General features: G+C 38.0%; 1 protein-coding gene across 1 annotated transcript; it reads right to left on the bottom strand.

Moving 5' to 3' along the window:
- Nucleotides 1–906: 906 nt before the first annotated feature.
- On the bottom strand, nt 907–21,397 carry LOC124171053 (GTP:AMP phosphotransferase AK3, mitochondrial). Its single transcript, XM_046550201.1, has 4 exons — nt 21,104–21,397; nt 20,863–20,982; nt 6,327–6,499; nt 907–2,321 (listed from the first exon to the last, which is right to left on the bottom strand). Exons 1-4 carry the CDS (start codon nt 21,243–21,245, stop codon nt 2,103–2,105), a joined length of 654 nt encoding a protein of 217 aa, XP_046406157.1. The 5' UTR covers nt 21,246–21,397; the 3' UTR covers nt 907–2,102.
- Between the last annotated feature and the right edge of the window lie 1,915 nt (nt 21,398–23,312).

Genomic DNA, 23,312 nt, shown 5'->3' with positions numbered 1-23,312 from the left:
TCATTTTGACGCCGACAGTAGGGATAGCAAACAATCAGAAATAAGGTCCACATTTGGGGTACAGCATCCAGCTGTTAACACGCACGAGTTAATAACTGTTTGCGAGAATAAGCTTTGAGGACCGGAACAGAACATGAACGCACGAATGCATGAACTAAATAAGATCAGGTTATATTTTTTTCCATTCGCACAAGTTGGGTGGTTACACAGTGCATTTTCCTGTTGACTCACGCGTTCACATATTTAAACATTACTAGGTACGGGTAGATGCATCGTGTAACCAGGCCTTTAGGCCAGAAGAATTTTAGGTCCGAAGCGATGTTAAATCATACCCGTGAATGGATAATGAACTCGTCCACGGAATACATCCATAACGAATAAATTACGCAAACGCCGAGTCACCGTGTACAAAATTGGGCCTTTTTATAGGAAAGGGTGTATTTATGCATGATTTACAGTATTTAATAATAAACGGTAAAGTTTAAAGAACGTATGTACATGAAAAAAACACCTATGCCTGTGCCGCCATCAGCTTGAATACTACCCAATAGGCTGGAAAAGTCCATTATTGCACGGACGTGGTAGTTTCCATACGACAAGTCGAACGTATCTCTCAATGACAAGAACATGAATGCGTTGAAAACAAAACGAAAGTCCCAATCGCCATTAACTAACCCGCACGCTATAAAAAGGCTTTTTTCATGTAAAGGGAGATCTGTAATTCGCAAACATTCGTCAATAGCAGAGTCTAGAGAACATGTCTACGTCGAAAAATCCCGAAAATATCATGCTGCCATCCACTTAGGTACTCACCGTACTCACCTAAATAAAGAGAAAGTCGCGTAATATAGGCAAGGGGAATTTTCGACGGAGTAAGAAAAGAATGTAGAAATGAATAAGAATAAGTACGTTTTTGAGCAACAAACTTTATTTTCACAGCACTACAGCATTTTGCTGAGTAATCAATCATATAACTGTTGTAAATATCAGCTACGTATAATAGTAGTCTTAGGTCATTCATAACAGATAAAATAAATATTTAATAATACTTGGAATCACAGAATTTCGGATGATTCCATCACCCCAAAAAATAACATCGGACTTCATCATCCATATATATTAATACACATACTGCTGATATTTACGTCACCACATAATTAATTCTGTTCGATTGTATGCAAAAATAAATTTACTTTGAGTTATTACTGAATTCGTCGTTGAAATCACATCTTCATATATTTTAGGTCCGAGTCCATGAGTATCATCAAAATACGATGAAAAAATTGTGCACCTTTCTCCTGCAGAAATCCCCCAAAGTCTAATACCCAGTCTGATACACTATACTAAACTAATACTGATATGGGTAAGATTGAGGAATAATTTGAGCCTAAGAGTGAAAAATAACCCTTAGATAAATCCTTACCTAAAATGGCTAATTTGCCGATAGAAAAATAGTGGTCAAACATTCCCAGAAAAACAATCATAAAAATGAGAGCTTGATCATAACGAGCATACATATTTTTAAATAATTTTTTTTTTCTGATGATTTACACAAATAGACCAAAATACTGATTAATTGTGCGGTAACTATTCCATAATTACAATACCATAAATACTTGCTTTGGTAAATTTTCCCATAACTATCCAATATAAATATAAACTAGATGCAATAACATCATGAGTGGTTTCTCAAAATATTCTCAGTTAAAATTAAAAGCTCTCTATTGTTGCATCACCCAACCAGGGGCAGATTCAGCATCAAATTCAGGGAGGTCATGACCTGGGTCCCCCAGGGAGAGAGGGGCATTCTCCCGTGTAAATTTTTTTAAAGGGTTATACTCCAAGAAAAATACAACTCAAACCTCTCTCATATTTGGGACTTAAATAAACTGGGCCATAAATTTGCATATACACTACCTTTAGTCCTTTGCAAGGATGCGAAAACTATTTAACTAATACAAATTAAAAATTAAAAATTTGAGGGTGTTATGACCCCTTTGACACCCCTCTTAAATCCGCCACTGAACCCAACACATTTATAAAATCACATACTCTAAACAGTGGGGAGACTCAATACTGTGACATAAAAGGCTTCAAGGATTCTAATTCTTAGCAGTAATATACTGTAATAGGCATTTCTTTACATTTGGCCATATTTCATCAGACGTCTTGCCATGAAAGCTCTGGAGCAATTTAGAATCTTCGTAGAAGCTGAGAACTGGAGGGATTTTTTCACTGTATAAATCAAGCCTCCTCTCCAATGATTTCTCATTGTCATCCAAGCGTTGAATCAGCTCCTCACCTGTCAAGTCATCTCTGCCCTGTAAATAAGAGAAAGGTTTCTTAAAATCCGCATGGATCCAATAAGTTACAAAATTATCAATAATTAAGCACTTCGAGAAAGCCAGAGAGAGAGAAGGGCATTCTCCCGAGTATTTTTTTTAAGAACTACACTCTACGAAGTGGCGGCTACATATGGGTGGGTCTCCCTTGTGGGTCTAACCGCATTGCCGAACGTTGCAGAACCACATTTGTAACTTTATAATATCATAGGATGGAATTGTCTTGTATTTGCGTATAGTCAGCTTGAATAAAAAATCTTAAACTTTGCATGTAACTTGATTTTTTATAACAATAAAAGCTCAAAATATCTTTTGCGCCCCCCTTGAATTTTTTTTGTATCCGTTACTGACTCTACGATAAATGCAATTCAAACTTCTCTCACGCCTGGAATTTGTAGCCATACATTTGCATATACACTCCCTTTACTCCTTCACAAGGGTACGAAAACTGTTTAAATAATAAAAGTTATCAATATCAATATCGTATGGGAGACATGCTCTCAGGCAAGGGCGGATTCGGTATCAACTATCCACGGGGTATCATCCACGAGGGGGGGTTTTCCGGGTAACATCTCCCCCCCTTGAGCCTTTAAAAAAGGCGCCAAAAACGCGTCAGATGGCCTCAATAAATACCTTTAAATAAATACTCGTACAAAATTACTGATTTTGAGTCCCAAAAATCGCGTTTTCAGCGTCGAAAATCCCAAAACGTTCCGGGGGATGACCTCAATTTGTCCTGGGGTGTTTTCCATGCACCCCGGAAGGGCCCCGAAATCTCCGATAAACCCCCCCCCCCCCCATTTAAAAATCCTGGCTGCACCATTGTGGGTCATGACCTGGGCCATGGCAACCTTTAATACATTATTATTATTAGTATTAACCGTGGCCATACCTGGGCCCAGGAGAGAGAAGCGTTTTCCCGCGTAAGCCTTTTTAAAATACCCATTTTTTTACGCATTTTGGAGTCCAATATTTCATTTTCATTCTTAACAACAACTGAAATTGAATTCTTAAAAGATATATATGGATAAAAAAGCATTTAAAGCATTAATAATTAAAAAAATATGTTTTGATGAAATTTGGGGGGGGCGCCATGAGCCCTGTGACCCCCCACCCTAAATCCGCCCCTGCCCTCATCAGATACGTTGCTATAAATTTGTATCTGGCGGCGCACGGGTGGCGTGCGGGTTTCCGACACTGGCAATTTGCTGTCAAGTCGCACGCATCGGAAAACCATGCATTCGATTAAATAAGTAACGTATTTTGTTTTCATTGTGCTGAAATTGATGGTCACCGTTGGTTTCACCCGGAACGTCCTTCGGTAATACGGCTTGGTGTCGATATACGTTTGTTCGCGGAATCCTCTTGATTTTTCGAAAAAAATGTAAACTTTACGGCACTATATGTAAAATATAAACTTTACAAGGCAACGTAGCCAGGGTTTTTTTTGGGGGGCTACAGCACCCTCGAAATATTTTCCCTTGCGGCGACTGTTCGCGATACATTCGCAGAGGAGGTCACTAGCCCTGGGTGTCTGAGACTCCGTTTTTTGACGTAATTAAATTTCGTAATCTCTGCCACAGAATCACTTACAACAGCGGTTCCCAATCTTTTTTTTCCTCCCATACCCCATGCATATAACTAATTTTGTAACCCCAAAAATGTAACGTGCACATTTTATTACATAATTTGACTACGGGTAGGTGACACTTATAGTTATAAATAATTGTATAATTAGAAACTTTGTTTTAATTAAAGCATATAATATGCATGCATATTTCCTGGTTAAGAGATGCATAATTCCTCACGTCCGCCATTAGCGATTATTTTCGGCGTCCCCCCGACTGGTTCGGCGCACCAGTGGCGCAGCGAGGGGGGGTTTTGGGGGCTAAACCCCCCCAGGGGTCAGAGAAATTTTTAAGTTTAATCCATTTTAATTAATTGTTCTGATATTACTAATAGAATAGTGTAAGGATTAATTAAATATCCCTCAGAAAGCCGTAAAACTCACCGTTTTGAACCGTTTATCTTAAAATTCCGTAATTTATTAATCTCGCACCTACCGCTTATCCTGGTGGATATTCCATATCCCCACACACCCCGGTATTAGTTGCACCTGAACCCCCCCCCCCCCCCCCCAGCCTTAATTCCTAGCTGCGCCCCTGCGGCGCACCACAGGCTGCGAACCACTCACTTAGAAGAAGCATCGATAGTTAAATCTCCCACGCAAATGTACTGTATGCCCGCAGACCTGGCTGACTAATCATGCACCTTCGTGACTCTTTTATTCGCTACAAGCATAATGACAACATAACACTCAGTGATTTCCATTCCTCAGTTTCATGCACTGAATCTTTAATCACTGAATCTGCTGGTTTCCCAATACCCCCGGATACCTCTGGACGTGGATCGTAACTAGAAAGTTAACCATCTTAGTGCCGAGAAAAATTTTTTGTCATTTTTTTGGACATAAAAAAAACTGCAAGAAATCATGAGATCGCGAAAATTCGTATCCGCAAAAATCCAGGAGCCCCATATATCACCTTTAAAGGGGTATCTTACTGTTTCTAATACCATGTACTACAGGGTAGTCTATTCAATAATTTATTTGACAAGATTCCTTATTCCATACTGCTAGGCCTTTTCGAGAATAAAAAGTTTGTTACTTCATATCTTTCATATTTTTCACACGATTTCTAGAATTCATGGCGTTATTTCGCTTTTTTCCTCAATTTTTTATTGTGCGTGTGAGTAACCAGGAAGTGCTAAGGAGAGTGGAAGAAAAGAGAAGCCTCCTAAAAACATTAAGCAGAAGAAGGGACAACTTAGTTGGCCACATTTTGAGGCACGATGGTCTGATGAAGACAATCGTTGAAGGACAAGTGGAAGGGAAAAAGGGCAAGGGACGGCCCCGAATGAGTTATATATGACAGGTTATAAAGGATGTAAAAGAGAATAAATATGTAGCTATGAAGAGATTAGCGGATAGGAGAGAGAAATGGAGAGCTGCGTCAAACCAATCTTAGGATTGTTGACTAATGATGATGATGTGAACATTAGGCCCTTATTAGACGACGTAGCCAGGCGACGTCGCCAGCGACGGTAGCTGGCGACGTCGCTGGCTACCAAACCTAGTAGCCAGTTATGTAGCCAGTTCAGTAGCCAGAATTTTTCCGTTTTCTCTCAGTTTGCTGTGAACTATAGTGGACTGCGTTGTGTGAGTGGTAACGTTATCTTAATTTTGTGTCGGCCAACTTTTGGCACTTTTTCACGAGCTCTTCATGCTTTTTCTTTTAGTCGTCTTTCTGCGGCTCTTCTTTTTTCTTCTTCTCTCCGCGTATCCCTTCCACTGAATCAGAAGATGTAGGCATTTTCTCAACTGGCGTGGACATACTGAACAATTCACCCACTCACAACAGAACACAACACAACAGTGAGCAGTACCAAGCGAGGTGTACTGACCGAGTAGCCTGGCGACCTCGTGTAATAAGCTCCGTATGCTACAACGCAGCGTCGCCAGTACGGGTAGCCAGTGGCGACCGGAGTGGCGACGGGGCTCGGTAGCCATTCAGTCGCCAAAGTGTGGCTACGTCGCTGGCTACCCTCGTGTAATAAGGCCCATAAGAATCAATGACCCACGACAAGCTGGGTAGCCAGGTTCGTCGCTGGCGACGTCGCCTGGCTACCTCGTCTAATAAGGGCCTAACTCCATATTGAACAACTGCAAGCAAAAATGAGATCGCGAAAATCAATGATCCCTACAATCGCCTTTTAAAGAGTTTCCCAATACATGGAAAGAGAATTCATTCAATAATTCATTTGACGGTCAAGAATGCTGCATTTAAATTGACGATGACGGAAAATGACGATGAGAGTGGCAAATATTCCCACAAGCGATGAAGATGATGTCTCCAATGAACCCTAAATAATGGATTCCAAAAAAAAAGCTACTTAAGTGGATTAGTAAGAAATTTGCATGCCTACCTGCGTTTTGGGAGGGTTGTACTCATCATGATAGACTCTTCCGGATGGTAAATGTATCCAGCGTCCATTTATTCTCTCCAACAACACATTCTTATCTACCACTAAATTGATGACTAGGTCCAAATTGACTTTGCTCGATAATAACTCAGCTTGAGCTCTTGTCCTTGGAAATCCTGAAAAAGAAATGTATACAATTACTACCAATATCCAGTTAACACGCTCACTGAAATACAAGTTTTACGCATATTTTTTGCATTAAAATTGTATAAAGTTTGATTTCAAATTCTTGTATCACGGCTTTCAAGTTATACACGAAAAACGAATTATGATCTTATTTAACTGCATAAAATTTTAATGCAAAAAAATTTCCTTATCAGTAGAAGTTAAAGTTTACGAGTTACATAGTCAAAAATTGGCAAATAAAAAAATCGTGTTTCAATGTTATTAAACCAACGTTGAAAGTAAAATTTACCAACATAAAAGTCCATTATGTATTGAAATAAAACATCTTCTAGATAGAATTTAGGAGAACACCATTCGATTAGAAGAAGGAAAATTATATCTTCACTGTTTCAATGAACGTAGAACACATAGAATAATTTGTTATCGGATAGTCTTTTATCATATGGAGGCGTAGATATGACGTAGACAGTCTGAAGAGCGATAAATAAAACAGAGGTAATGTTTCAGGAAGCATCTCAGGCAGTGGCGAAACACGCTTTTCGAAAGGTTTCCGCGGTCGCACTCATTGTCAGTATGCCGTCTCCAGGCTTTATTTGCGCCACAAGAATTCAACTAGCTGAATCATATACATACACACAGGGGCAGTCTGGCCAGTTCGGCTGGACGGCAATTGCCGAGGGCCCCGAGATTAGGTGGCCCCCACAACACTCGCGTCTATCGTGAAGCATATATGAATAGCGTAATAAAAAATGCTCATTACTTGAACCAAAGTTTGAAACAAAGAAAACTCTAAGTTTTCATTAGTTGCTTTATTTACGACGTACTCTGTGCCAAAAAGATTATATAAAAAACAAGTAAAATAAAGTTGTCAGAAGATAAAAGAGAACCTGATGATTTTTTGATAGGTTTATCTGAAAAGGTTATTTTAGAGGTTTTTTAGATTTCAATGCAGTTTCAAGGAAACAATATACTAAGTAGATACTAGAACCGTAAAAATATTACATTTATAAGGGTGTCAGAAGTCATTAAATAAAGGTGTCAGAAGATAAAAGAGAGCCTGATGATTTTTGATAGGTTTATCTTAAAAGGTTATTTTACAGGTTTTTTAGATTTCAATGCAGTTTCAAGGAAACAATACACTTAATATATATACTAGAACCATAAAGAATATTACATTTTAAAAGCTGTTAAGTTATCACTTTCCGTAGTATTTTTTACGAAATTACTACTTTTAATTAACTTTTACCTAGTTTTAAGAGCAAGAATAGCGTCAAAATCAATTTCCGGAAATGCAATTTCTTAAAATTTTCCGGGGGAGTACCCCCGCATCCCCCGGTAAGGAGGGTCCCATCACGAGTTCCAACCGAGGGCCCCCAATCACTCCAGACCGCCCATGCATATACATCAATAGCACATACTACATCGCAAGCCGCCTCAATAGGCATGTGGCGGGGGTGTTAGGACACCGGCCGTTTAACTATAAAAAGGAAATGCTATAACGAAATTAGGCCTAGCATTTATTAAAGTCCTTTATCGTGCGGGGGAAAAACGGATTCCCACACCTATCTGTTCGGCAAAATATCTTTCAAAATTTATCGATTCAGTCGGACCTGGAAATGTAGTGGGGTTCTAATATGATGTTCTCCGAGTCGCTCTTAAAGATATCCATTCACAAAAATCAATATAAAAAATGATATCAACCCAAGATTCAATCAGTATCTGACAACCTTACGAGTGATCGAAGCTTGGAAAAAATCAATTTGCCGAAACAGGGATTGTACGAGGCTAAATTTCTTCTTCTTTCCGTGCCACGTATTATTGAAAATAGAATGGCAAAGAGGAGGAAACAGTCTAATTTCGCTCCGGGGAACTTTTTTCAAATCTATTAAGGAACAGACTTTCATTTTTCTTTCGAGAGCGCCACGATTACCGATGGAATGTCAAGGATGCCTTCCCATTGGATAGGAAAATATGTTAAAACGCGTTAACTATGGTCGATATATATGTACATGGAGATATGGCCAAGCATTGTTACAACAATTGTTCGCTGATGACTGTCCTTCACCAAGGCAGTGATAATTAGTCCTTAAAAATCCTCTTTGAGAATCATTACCGCTTAATCTATGAAATATTAGCCATATATAAAAGGGGCAGGCAGCTCATTTGGCAATCGATGATACGATTATGTCAAGCATAAAATAATTGAGTTGTTGAGATATCCCAGAGAGGTTGCCTTTAATATAATCCAATTAAATATGCAACGGCTGTACCAAATCTCACTTTTATGTAATATAAAGTTATAATTTTATTAAATTTATGGGAAAGATTAAATAGGTGTTATAAATCATGACTAATCTGACAATACTAATTAATCTAACAATAGCAGTTGTTAAATATTCTCATGTAATCAGTATTTAAAAGGAAAAAGACGTGAATAGTTGATAATTCCACGAGTGTTTCATTTTTTCAGGAAAATTTATTAAGAAAACTTTAAGGAAAAAATATTCTAGGTAGAGAATTCAAATGCTGTCCACTTTCCTCATCTAATTTGGAACGGAGGAAGAAATGGTTGAAATATTTTCACGAGGGCATATTAGCAATAATTTATTCTGAAACCTTGGCCTAATTCACCCGTTCTATTTTAAGGGTTCTTTTTTTACGTCATGGCTGCGGAACACCAGTTATTGATTAGAAAAAAAAATCCTCACAAATACATTCCTTCAGAATCCTTGCACTATTTTTAAAGTTATTGGTTAAGGTTTTTGATTTTTAGTTCAACTCAAATTGTCTCTACCTTTCCATAAACGGAACTTTGAAGACCCTTGACACTAAGATAATGACTTTCTAGCTTAACTCTTTTGCGGGCGAAGGGAATACGTTTCATATCACATCACTAATAACAAAGGCTTTAAAAGTCTTGTTGACCTAGGCTTTAATCAATTCGTAGACCAACTCAGGGGTGAATCCAGGATTTATTTCTGGGGGAGGCACAAGCAAGGCCGTATCCAGGATTTTGTTCAGGGGGGGGGGGCACAAGGATACCCTGTAATACAAAACGAACGCAATGATAATGGGACCGTATTAAAAATCTTGCATCTTTTTTTAAGGGTCTCGTGGGGGCACGTGTCCCCCCCCCCCCCCAGATCCGCCTATGGACCGATTAACCACGGCTTTAAAAGCCTTATCGCAATAGTTTGTTAATAAGAAGAAAGGCCACAACAAGTGTTGCGCTGCACGTTTGAGGCCAACTATCCAAATGCGATTTCATTACTAGAAATAGCAAAGTCCATGTCGATGAAAACTTTTATGCTGTACTGGCAATGGTATAGGATGGTCCTATGAGGAAGAAAAATCCATCGATCGAATCGGTAGATGGTAAGGACGACAATATGAGCCATCGATGTTTTCAGTTTATTCGATAGTGAATGTAATGCTCGAGGCTTCACCATAAAATCAATGATTTCTTTAGCAGGCGCCAATGGGTAAATCGAGTTGCATCGGGAACACATCGGCAGAAAATCTATAATAGAAACGCTAAAGAGTTCAACTATTTTTATTTTCTATCAGAAAAAGAATTGTAGGTTCATGTTGACAGAACCTCCAACTATAAGTACATAGTAATAGCTAATTTTAAGTTCGTCACTTCCCTAATTATCATTCCGATTAATACGGACGCTAAATTAATATTTTCATCTTCACGCTGCGGTACTTTGTGAACAGAATAGAGGGTGGCATGCAATACCAAAAATACATCAAATCAATTCTTCGGTGATCTCCAACGCATATTCCTGGATGACTGTAAAAAATTATTTCTAATCAGTTCAACGGTACGTAACGCTAAAAATTACAGACTCATGCTCGAATCTGAAATCGATGCCGGAAGTGGTGCATTTTCAAGATAAATGAATGTTGTGTTTCGTGAGAGGCATTTAAAAACCCTCATCTATACGCTCACCGACCAATCTAAATCATGGGCCAGGTTCGCCTACTTGTAAAAATCATTTGCGATAGTTTGAAAAATAAAGTTATCCTTATCCTTCCAATTTTAGTTTCTTAGGCTATTTCTAGAGCTATTCGCGGATAAAATCGACGGCTCTGGCCCTCGCGCAAATACGTTGATGACGTCATGTGTTCTCGTCGAGTGGGTATGTACTAATCAGCTACTCCCTTCCTCGCATGGCTCGATGTTGTTAACACTCTTGTGAGCCATTTTCCTGCAATGAGCAGTTCTCCAGTAGCAAGTTAATGAACCAGAACTTCCATGCGGCCGCAGAATTATAAAAAGTGGGCGGCTGATTTCGCGTTTTTTTAAATTTTTAAATGAATGACTGCACGAGGAAGATTTTTTCGCTGTAACTTCTCTTTCCCTTACATCAACCGAAATTGTTAAAGAAATACCGATTCCGGATCTAAAGGAACATGTAACGTAGGCCTTCCCGTGGATGCTGGCAACGAACGGAGCCCTCTCTATCGCACATTTTCAATTAAATAAGGAACTAAACTTGCGCCGATAAGCATTCCGCTTGAGAGAATACCGCCGAATTTCTCTTATAAAGCATCAATAATTGTTTACAACTAACAGTAACGGTGATATTTGGCGACCAAAATGACTGCAACATACTCATGATTAACACTGCTACAGAAAATATTTTTGAACCAGTCGAGGAGAAATAAATTTTTCTCACAGCAGTTATTTTAGGATCAGTAGGTGTAACGCATGGTAAATTATATGTAATATTTTCTCGTCCTTGTTCTTACTTGATTAGCAACCGGCTGTTTGGGATTGCCGATTGATGAGAGATTCGAAGGGGGGATCACACTTATTCAAGGAATAAACGCGGATTAGCCAGCGGCGTACATTTGTGGACCCACCCGCAAAAGCATAAGAGCAAAAATCCCACTGAGGAGGAACCATTAACCTCAGCAAGGGAAAAACAGATGCCTCGGTAGTTCAAGTGGTAGAGCAACTGCCTTAAAATCGGAATATTCGGGTTGGAATCCCGGTGGAGGATAATGGTTTTTCTTCCGAGAAATTGTCGCTCTGGAAGTGGATCAGTCTGATCGACCTCCTATCACAGGAATAGAAGGATCAACAACTTTGCTGTTTCCACATAGTAATTTATTAATTTACAAGGTGTTGATAATGTTACTCTGTAACGAAACCATGGTCGGTGTAAATAAATTACTATGCGCAGCGGCGCCGACTCCATGGGGCCTGAGGGGGCCCGAGCCCCCTCAAAAATTCGTTATGGGTGTGAGAAAAAAATATGTCAGGCTTGTCGATTTTCCCCGGAGTGTCCAGATATCGAGATTAAAGTTATTAGGGTTCTAATGCCGATCATATGACTTCTAAAATACCTAAAAAACTTCAAACTCAATACTTAAAAAATTTCCCGGGGCAAGATCCCTGGTTTGGGCCCCCCAATATTTTTTCTAAGTCGGCACCCCTGACTATGTGGAAACAGCAAAGTTGTTGATCCTTCTATTCCTGCGATTATGGATTTCCACCAAGTTACGCCCGCTACGATTAATGACCTCCTATCATTTCAGCTCGTCTCATACGTAGTCACTCACGCCAACTAACTGAAAGTTTCAAGTTACTGAAGGAGCATTCCAGTTACGAGCTGTTGGGGTACCACAGGAGGGTGGTTGGATCCGTAGGCAGTAGGTGGGGGTGGAGCCGTTACAAAAAGAATTCTCACTTTGAAGGCAGGCAAAAAAACATAGAATATAGAACCGTCTGTTCTCTGCTATGACACTGATTTTTTAAATAAGATCAATGGCCATTATTTTAACAAGTAAATTAAGGATTGAATTCGTGGGGCCAAATGGAAAAAATCAGTTTCTCTTCAATACTTTCCTAGTTCCCGTAAAAAATTACGGAAAATGGGAGTTGCGTATTCTTTTATAAATGATGTTAACGTGAAGTTCTCTGATTCATCATTTGAATTAGTCTTTCGTCACATTACAAATATAAATACAATGGTGTAGATTTAAAAGTACGGTAGAAATTGGGCTTCAGTAAAGCATCTGGAGGGGCGTTTTATAGCCACGTAATGATGGCCCTTACATAGAACATTGCATGACAAATCCTGTGGTTCGGGACAAAAAACTCCTCCACAAATGCGAAGCATTATGTAGGATAGAAACACCCATCTATCACCTGAGACATTTAGCAGCTTCCATGAATGAATTTTTATCAACCAGCTTTAAGGATGGAATATGTAGTAACAGGTTAAACGTTCAATTTCGGTATTTTTCCTTAGAATTTGGAAAGTATTTACTTTTAGAAAATAACTTCCGAGCTAATAACAAAAGGACACAAATCTCCATCATATTTCACGCCTAAGGTTTTAATCCAGCAAACTTCTGAGCCTCAATGCAATAATTTGATGGTTGGGGATTATTTTCTGTCCCTACAAAATCTCAGTGCCTCCACCGACTATTCTGAAGAGGTTACCAGATGCGACTAATTTACTCCTAAATAACTAATTAATATTAACAAAATTAGCCTAAATTTCCACTGTAAAGATTTAATAAATTAGTGAATATTTAAATTTCAATCGATTAAATTCACTCACTCATTCTCTACTTCGCGCTTCCCATATATTTATCCAAAATAAGCCATAAAATTATCATTTTTCATTATAATATTACATATTCGACAATACTCATCTGATAATGTGTCCATTTGAAGGAGTGTTACAGACGACGGTAAAGAAATTAACAGTGGCGCAGGCAGGGGGAGGTCCGGACCCCCCCCCAGGAAATATAAAAACATAATTACTTTGCTCCATCATAAAAGAAAATAAAATATTGAAAAATCATGAATTTACAAAAGATTTCTTGGAAAAATGAAGTTTTTTCGATTATAAAAAATGTTAAATTTAGTTTAGAACTCTCTCCTTTGTACCCTGATTTTGAAAAAAATTCACCCGGACCCCCCTGGTTTTGGACACCCCGTCGAAAGAAATTCTTGGCTATGCCGTAGAGAAAACTCGTGGCTAGCCCGCGGGGATAAACTTCTCGGGCCATGCGCGTTAAGTCCTAACTTCTTCCCGGACCCCAGGAGGAGGGAGGACGAAGGAAGGAGGCGCCGCGCCGTGGCGACAGGGAGCCTGCTGAAGCCTCTAGGGATAAGGATACAAAGGGATGGGGAATCCTGACGTCATCATTGGGTGACGCGGCCTACCACTACCGAGACCGAGTTCGGTGTTTCTAAAGTAATGGGAGACCGTCCCATGAGAAGAATGATTCAAAGATTTTTCTTCAGATAATGTTACAGATACTCTCCGTAAATTGGTCACACCATGGTCACGATCACCAGTGGATTACATGTGGCGAACTGAATATATGATACAGGGGTGCCGACTTACAAAAAATATTGGGGGGGCCCAAACCGGGGATCTTGCACCGAAAAATTTTATAAGTAATGAGTTTTTAGTTTTTTAGAAGTCATATGATCAACATTAGAGCCCTGATAACTCGAATATCGATATCTGGACACTCCGGGGAAAATCGACAAGCCTGGCACATTTGTTCATCACACCCATAACGAATTTTTGAGGGGGCTCGGGCACCCTCAGGCCCCATGGAGTCCGCGCCACTGATATGATATCGATCGTCCCAGTAAATCGAGAAGGGCATGCCAGGACGGTGTTACTGAAGTCAGAACTAATGCAGCACTTTTGGATGAGGCAAAATAAATGAGTTCGCGATCGGCAGACGATCCGTGATGACATTGGCGAAAAAAAGTAACGCTGCCACAGATTGTGAGTGAGATGTCCCTACCGACTGATTGATACATCCGTTTAAGTGCGCAGGCAGTATTGGCAGGGGGCACAGCCATTTATCTTAACTGGGTTACGAAACATAGGTTACGCATTGGAAAAGCACAACTGAGCATACATTCATGTTCATTAGACGCAAAGGGTTAGATACAGCTAATGCTAGCGAACCATGAAAAGATAGTACCAAAATTGTAGCGAAATTCGCTTTCTACGCTAACTTGAGTTAGAAACCGCTAATAATGACCAGTATGAACGCCTGAACCATTTGGAATCTTACCTTTTACCACATTAAGTTCAAAATTAGTAATGCAAAAAAACTAATAAAAATAATAGGTTCCAAGGCAAAAGTGGCGGATAACGAGTAGGACGGCTCCTGAAATTTCTGAAAAATACGGAAAATTGGCAATCTTTCGCTTGTCCCCCAATGAAATGTTTACTGCACCAGCTAAAAAAAACAATGCTTGAAAATTATTGATGAATATCTACCAACAAGTATCATGTCTATGAAAATCAAACTACGGACGCATCATCACTAAGAATGACTGCATATCACCAAAGCGCCGCTGAAAGTAACCGCCCGGAAGGAGACAAGCGGAGCAGTGGCGCAGCGAGGGGGGGGATTTGGGGGGTAAACCCCCCCCCCCCCACAGAGCTCATGGAAATGTTTAAGTTTGATCCATTTTACTTAACCCTTTTAGTGCGGCTGGCCGATATATCGGCTTTTGCAGCTCGGGCAAAAAGTGCGGCGGGCCGATATATCGGCTCTTACGTAGTACATTATATAATTTCATATAACTTATTACATTGCTATATTTTATTTCAGTAAATCCAAAAATATTTTGTCAATGTTAGCCAGTTTAACCTCAATAATTTAAAAAACCGCTTATGGACATGTAATAAAATATCTTCGTAATGTTTTTTTTCCTTATAGCTACATTTTATAAAAATACCCTCCGCGTTTCTCGCCAGTACCCCAGGAAGAAGAATAGCACTAAGAGGGTTAATTGGATTGATATTACTAATAAAATAGTGTAAGGATTAATAAAATATCCCTCAGAAAGCCGTAAAACTCACCATTTTGAACTATATATCTTAAAATTCCGCAATTAATTAATCTCGCACCAACCGCTTATCCTGGTGGGTAGTTGCACCTAAACCCCCCCCAGCCTTAATTCCTAGCTACGCCCCTGAAGCGGAGTACCCTGGGACAGGGGCGCAGCTTGGAATTAAGGCTGGGGGGGTTTAGGGGCAACTAATACCGGGGTGTGTGGGGGTATGGAATACCCACCAGGATAAGAGGTAGATGCAAGATTAATAACTTGCGGAATTTTAAGATAAACGGTTAAAAATGGTGAGTTTTACAGCTTTTTAAGGGATATTTTATTAATCCTTACAATATTATATTAGTAATATCAATCCAATTAAGTAAAATGGATTAAACTCAAAAATTTCTCTGAGCTCTGGGGGGGGGGGGGGGTTTAATCCCCCAAAACCCCCCCTCGCTGCGCCACTGCCCTAGGAGCCGTAAGATATAGGGACCATAAATTTGGCGCTCTTAGCTTAGAAGTGCCGTCCATGACTTGGCGAGAGCTGGAAGGCTAATGTGCGAAGGTGTGCAGAATCCGTGGCCATCAATGCTTTTATTTACTAGTTTGTCAAGTGCGACTCTGTTATAAACGTGTTCCATTTATATTTAGAGCTCGGTTATTACGCTCAGCACGAGCACCCGTTTACCTCGTAGACCGTAAAATACGACACTGGCCATGCTTAACTCTTAACCAGTGACGTGCAATTCTTGTTACAGTACCAGTGACGTGCGGTCTGGGAGACCGCAATAAATCAAAAATTCATAAAATATTGCTACGCCATTTTTATTGCTTTGTTTAATTTTTCTTTGAATGCTTAACTTTTCTAAAACTTGTATTAAAATTTTTACACTCCCAATACCAACCAATTTGTCATAAAAAATTGTGATTTGAAGCAGGATCAAAAAACTGATGCCAAAAACACTTGAGTTATAATTATTATATTTATGTATCAATATTTCGCCAGATTCAAAAAAAGGCCTTAAATGTTAAAGTTGGAAGGCTAAGTAGTAAGTAGCCATGAAATTTATCCCGCTTATTCTTTTTCTTGATGCATTATTAGTAAGTGACGTGCGGTCTCACAGATCGTTAATCGAGTTCAATTGCAAATTTACAGAAATTAATAAAAGGAGCGTTAAATTTAAAGAGTGGGATGTCCTTGTTATGCAAAAATATGAAGCTAACGAGAATTATAGATATTGTGAAATCTTAATTTTGAAAATATTCATAATTTTAGAAACGCAGTGGTCTCTCAGACCGCACGTCACCGGTAAAGGGTTAACAAACTTTGAAATAATATCATACATGCATCAAGATCATACTCATTCTTTTTCAATCTTCTAAGATATCACTAACATTTGACACCTATCAGGGTAAAACATTAACGGCCATATGTTATTATTAGTCACGCAAGAACACTATGAGAGACTCAGGCCAGCAGCAGGCCCAGACATTGGGGAACACAAAAGCAAGTAGCCTGGAAAAAGATCTATTGGTTTAAATGAAACAGACTTAGGATTATAACTAGAGTAATCCAGATATTTTGGGCATATTTGTTATTTTACTGATATAAAGCAGCTGTAGAAGTAAGAAAAATATTAAGGAATTTATTGTATTATTATTGGTTCAGGCTCTCATGCATAGACTTTCCAGGGAAGAGATTGGGGATGAATAATAGAGGACGACTATCTTTATGTGTAAATGACTGAAGGTCAGAAATGTGGATGCCGGTAGGAAAGGGAAATTTGGAAAATATGATACCGAAAATGTAAACTCTGTATTTGTTCATAGAATATAAAAGTAATGAATACATACTGCCCTTGAATTTTCCTGGCCTAATTTATATTTTTAAAATATATAGAAATCTTAAAGGAAATCAATTCCCCATGCACAGATAGCAGTAGTTATTTGTCAGGATTCTCTTTTCCCCCAGTACATTTAAAATTCATTAAAGACTATGACTTGTGAACTCTACCAACTTTAGGCGTGAAGTTTGTGCCACTTTAAAAGCAAGACTGTCATAATTGACTATTTCCAGCAGTGGTGCATACAGATCTTCCTTTCAGAGGGTTGAGGGGGACCCTTATATTAAGCCTTGGGGAGATAACTATTACCATTTGCTTAATCCCCAATGCAGCATTTAACCAGGTGACAAGAGGCAAACGTGCCTTCAGAACTGTCCGTCAAATAAAGTTTTGTTTCTCTGACTTCGCCTCTATATCTTGCGAGTACTCAGGGCTTAGTGATTGCATCAGATGATGGATCGATATTTTAAGGGGTGATGATATATGTCAGGTTGGATGAGGGAATTTAACTAGGGCTATCCCATGATATTTTATACTCGATCAATTGCGAAGAATAATATATTTGACAAAGTGTAACTGCATACTATGGCCATTATCTTACATATGATTCGTAAACAATTCAGACCGTAGTTGCATTATCCTCATTTCTCAAGTGTACTAGCCCCCTACACCTCCATTAAATATGCCCCTGATTCCCATTAACCATAAATCCCACTCAGGATATTTTAATTTTAATATATTAACTACCAAACATGGAGCTGGCTCTAGTAACTATCTTTGAAAGTTTGATAATTGAAACCATTGAATAGCTTCCAATGTGAGTTTTGGATGTATATTTGGCCAATATTTTTGGAAATTAAAATTTAAATACTTGCTTTTATTACAAAGATAATAAGCCGTAGATTGGGGAAATATAGGTTAACATAGCCAATTGTGGTGTAGTTGAGTATAACTCTCAAAATTAGGTATGTACCTAATTGTATATACAATGTACATGCTTACGTGCCTCACTGAAAAATTCTACTGGAGGGGATGTGTTCTGGAATGTTAAGCTGCAAAAACTACCAGATAGAAAATAACTAACTATTGACTAAATTTTACTTGCCAACAACCATGCATGCTAAATATTCTTTTAGCCATAATAAATCATCAGATATTCCTAATATTCTGCATCAAAAATAGGTATCTCAATTTCAAGTTTATTCAGATTTTTTAGTGTTTCCATGAATTATTTCATTATTCATGATTTTCGTAAGACTTATCGTTAGCATAATTTAAGGAATAAGGAATATTACCCATATGAATTCTAATAGAAAAATAACTGACACACAGTCATATGTGAATCCCTACACAACAAATTTATGCAGTGTGTACGTTACCTATGATATAATTTTTTAACGACTTGTAGGGATTATAGAACCATAAAATTTTATGCATTAACCTCTTAGTTTATAAATGTAATACGAAGATGAAACTTCAACCTTATACATAGATATTTATATCCTGACCTTAATGGAAGTTTGTTTGTGATTTATAACAGACCTTTTCCAAAAATTATTATCCCTTAAATCAGTACCTATTCTCTTAATAAAGGATACTGCAAAAAAAACTTCCACCTCCCATTTTTCTGAAATACTTCTAAAACACCAAAGCAATAAAATCAATCTCCATGCCACTCTTTCCTTCTATCTTGTTTTTACTTTCCTGTTTCAGCATCCTGAGTACCTCATCTACAGATAGTCGGATAAATTTCTTTCACTTTCACATACATTTAAGTACTTTCCATATCAGAAAGCTCGCCCATTCATCAACTCTTCCATTGAGTTCTCCTTCATATTCTATTCCACCTCCTGTGCTATCTTACCTTTCTAGTCTTATCTTATTGGCATTATTTGTCTTCTTTTTCCACCAGAGATAGTTTTCACCTTAGTGTACTTCAAGGGCGTACCCAGGATCAAAACTGGGGGAGGGGGGGCAAGACATGGTTGTTGTAGGTAAGATTTAAGCATGAAAAAGGTGAATGAAATCAACATTTTAAGGAAACTGTAACAGCTATTTAATATTTTTTAAATTATTTGCTTGGAAAAGTATTGTTTCCTTTGAGGAAATTTGCAATTTTTGCTTCTATGAGGGGGGGGGGGGGGGGGGCAGCTGCCCCTTCCTACTCCTCGCTGGGTATGCCCATGGTGTACTTCACACACCTTTTCATCGCCCTGAAGACTTGACCTTATCAAGTAATGTTCATTACTCCAAACTTCTGAAGAGAGCCGTCAAATTTTGACCAAAGTGAGACTAACCCATGCTACTTTTGAAGAAGACATTCCATAATTTTATTCAACCCTTAATTTCCCATGCATTAATTACTCAGCCATAAATGGCTTTTAATATATACTGAATTATATATATATTACTCTGCATTCACAACTTCCCTAACTGTGATCTCCCAACCTCCATCCAAACTTCAGCCTGGCTCTTAACCCATTTCTCAGTCCTTTCCTAGCTCTTGGAAACCCTTTTCCTCTGATCTGACACTTAACAAATCATTATCAGACACAGCCACAGTATTGGAATGCCAAAATAAAATTTCTTTGATTTCCTGATGAAATTCCTAGGCAACTTTTTAAATCACAAAAAAACCTGTCCCAATCATCACAGTAATTAGAAATGTATGCACTGCAGTATGAATTATTTCGAATGCAATCCTTCAAACCAGAAAAATTCCTACTGGATGGGTTCAGAATTTTACTGAAATACATAATTGCATTCAGCAACTGAGTCCCTTTCCGTTCATACCCACAAATATTAGTAGTTCAATCACCATTGTCATTTACAGCCACGAGAAAAAAATTGCACAATTTCATACCTGAAAATTTTAAGCTTCCTGAGGGGAAGTTTCAATTGAATTAGAGAGGTTTTGGAAGTAACTAAAATTACTTGTGAGAGAGGAATAGAACTTATCAAAAAGGGTATAGGTTCACTACCTCTTATTCCAAATTTTTAGCAAAAACGTGCACATGGTAACTGACTGAAACAATCAATTCCAAAACGACACAAGTCCACTAAGTGGGAATATAGGATGAGCATTTTTTTTGTTAATCTTAGATATTATTAGAGTTGAAGCTTCCATTTTTCTATTAAAGGGATTTACTGAGAGTTGTGTGGCTTTTCAAAGGGAAAAATCGAAGTAATTACTTAGGAAACTTTGATGATCTACAGAGAAAACAGTGTATCCTAAAATTTTATGATAGAGACTTGTGTTGGTTTGGAGTTTAACTGTCAGAGCAAACCGAGGTTTCATACACCGGAGTGTTTTCAAATATAGCCAACAAAATACAGTATTTATTAAGCAAGGCAATCTTGAAAATCAATATTTTTGAAAGGTGTGGGTCGGAGTGTCTTAGTTGACTTAGTTTTGATCCGATTACTACGGAAAAGTTGCACATTTGTATTTAACCCCTTACTAAAATTCGTGCAAAGATAGAATAAATGTTATTCACTAGTCAGAATATCTTGCCTTCATCTGAATTCTACTACAGTAAAAGTAAAAAAAAATTTGCAATACTAAGAATATTCACTCCGTCCGCCGCACATGATAACAATGCGTTCATGTCAACGGGGGTTCCACTAAGGTAAATTGTTTGATATTAATAACTTCAAACACGTATACTATTACCATCAAGCAGCCAACTTTTATGATGAAGTCCATTCAGTTCTTTTTGAATTATGGTCATCATTATGTCATCAGGAACAAGTAATCCTTTATCCATCAAAGATTTTACTTTACAACCATTTTCTAAAAATCGAAAACAGACAATAAGTAACACTAATAGGAAAAATTGATTGCGATCAGCCATCTATCTTATGGTGCAATGTTCTCGGTGACGGTAATCATTATTGCGTTAAGTACTACATACCTGTTGTGAGATCACTATTCAACCTAAGTATATTCCCAGTACTAACGTGTACTATGTCGAAAGATTTCACAATTTTGGATGAAATAGTACCCTTGCCAGATGCAGGGGGACCTATAATAATAGCTCGTAATAACTTTGCCATTTTAAATACTGTTCGGAACGAGATAGTAGTATTACACAATAGTTCTATTCTAAAAAACCAAGTTCATTTTTAAAATTCTAACGATAACTTTTCAAAATTGCGAGGCTTAATACAGAAAAAACATAAAACTAGAACAAAAAAGTAACAAGAAATTATATGCTTAGCCATTTTCAATTCCATAAATGAAACAAACACGAAAAGACTGATGTTTCTGCTAAACTCAAGGATACATTCCATTTCAAACGGAATTAAAAAGTAAAAAGCGTTGTTGCCAAACATTGTCCCGGTAACAACATTACGAAAATCTTTCATAATACGTTTGAACGAATGAGACTTTAGATTAAATCTCTTAATAAATATTTATATTTAATGTTCTACTTCTCCATTTCCCATAGTAAAAGCTGAAGTTTTGGTTTTCCTCAGCTTACGGAAAGTGTGCAGCCAATGCAAGCGCAGGTGGGATAAATATAAGCATAGAAGATTCATCGAGATTCCCGAATAGCCGCCCCGAATTGAGAAAAGAACGTTAGTAACGACTCCGTCGCGAGAAAAGTCCGCTACGCCGCGCCACTGCAGAAGAGTCCGTATCTTCCTTCGTCAACCGTAAATCTTTCCGTTACATTAATTATTTGAGTAAAAATGACCCAAATATGAAAATAACCATTGAATCAAGAAACCATTTAGGAAATTTAATGACAGATAGCTATCAGTGTGGCTGCAAGAGGAGGCTAGGAAGACATTAACGTAATCCTAAGTAGGTACCATGTGTAGGTACCCTCTGCGATCTGACAATTTTGTCCTTAGCAATTTTTATTACACAAGTATTGAAACCATTGAAATCTTTAGAAATAGCGGAAATTGTGACCTGTAATACAAGAATTTTTTAAAATTAACTAGCGTGAGTGCCCTCTCCCAAAATTATTATTTATTGAACATTATTTCATTTATACATCTCAATGGTGTCCGGTGGCGCAGCAGAGGGGGATTGGGGTGCGGACCCACCCCGAATATATAAAAACACAATTACTTTGCTTCATAAGAGAAAACGAAATATTGAAAAATAATGAATTTACAAAAGATTTCTTTAAAAAATAAAGTTTTTCCGATTATGAAATGTATTAAAATTAGTTTAAAATCCTCCACTTATCTACCTGTTTATCAAAAATTTCCCCCCTGATTTTAGGCCCCGAACAAAATTCCTGGCTACCCCACTGATGGTGTCACATATAATGATGTAGATGCAGAGTAGTTGGAGTAATCCCTATCACTCAAAGTGAATGCAAAACTGAAAGAATTCACAAAGATAAGCGGTTGAACAGAAGAAGAAATTCGAGATCATTTAAGTATATAAAACCATGTCCAAATGCTGTGGCCAGAATATCAGATAGATTAATTAATAATGCCACGCAAAAATTAATTGCCACGCCTACTCCTCCTAATTGCGGTGGTAAGGAAAAACATGAAATTGCTGCCAAGCAGAGTACCCATTGCACAAGTCTTAATTATATAAAGTTTGGAACACCAAGAGCGAGTAAAAATGGTGAACTGGAATAATAGCTAAACTAGTGTGAAATTATTGAAAAAACAGTATGACATTGAAAAAAAATATTCATTAGCAATTGCAAACTTTCAAATCAACACTCAATGGAAATTGAAGCCTCAACATAACACAATTATAGCAGAAAATGGGCCGCACAGGCCTTTCACTTAAGGTTTGTGATAAGCCCTGCATATTTTGATGAGCAACATATTCCAATCCCAGAATATGACTGCTTCGTTTTAATCTTCCTAATGAAAGCAGAAAGAACAACAGAATCATTCTGTCTCATCAAAAATACCTTGAGTTGAATTCTTTTGTGAAGTATACCAATATGGTTGCAGAAGGGGTAAGTAAAATTAATATGAGCAGAAGGATGTATATCTATAGAATCTGTATGAGTAGTAGATGCATTCCTTTCTGAACTTGCAATAAATAGCTTGGGAACTGAAACCAAATGACTATGAAAAACGTTATGTACACCAATGGTTCCGGATTACCGATGTGCAGATAAAAAATATCACTTTTTT

Source organism: Ischnura elegans, chromosome X (assembly GCF_921293095.1).
Source record: "Ischnura elegans chromosome X, ioIscEleg1.1, whole genome shotgun sequence".
Lineage (NCBI taxonomy): Eukaryota > Metazoa > Arthropoda > Insecta > Odonata > Coenagrionidae > Ischnura > Ischnura elegans.
This window is presented reverse-complemented; position numbering and strand designations above follow the sequence as displayed.

What these genes read in the sequence shown, in the direction of transcription:
- LOC124171053 (XM_046550201.1), bottom strand. Translation starts at nt 21,245, where the DNA reads ATGGCAAAGTTATTACGAGCTATTATTATAGGTCCCCCTGCATCTGGC. An exon ending in GAATAGTGATCTCACAACAG is followed by an intron (nt 20,983 to 21,103) that starts GTATGTAGTACT and finishes TTCGATTTTTAG; the next exon opens with AAAATGGTTGTAAAGTAAAA. An exon ending in ACAACCCTCCCAAAACGCAG is followed by an intron (nt 2,322 to 6,326) that starts GTAGGCATGCAA and finishes TCTTATTTACAG; the next exon opens with GGCAGAGATGACTTGACAGG.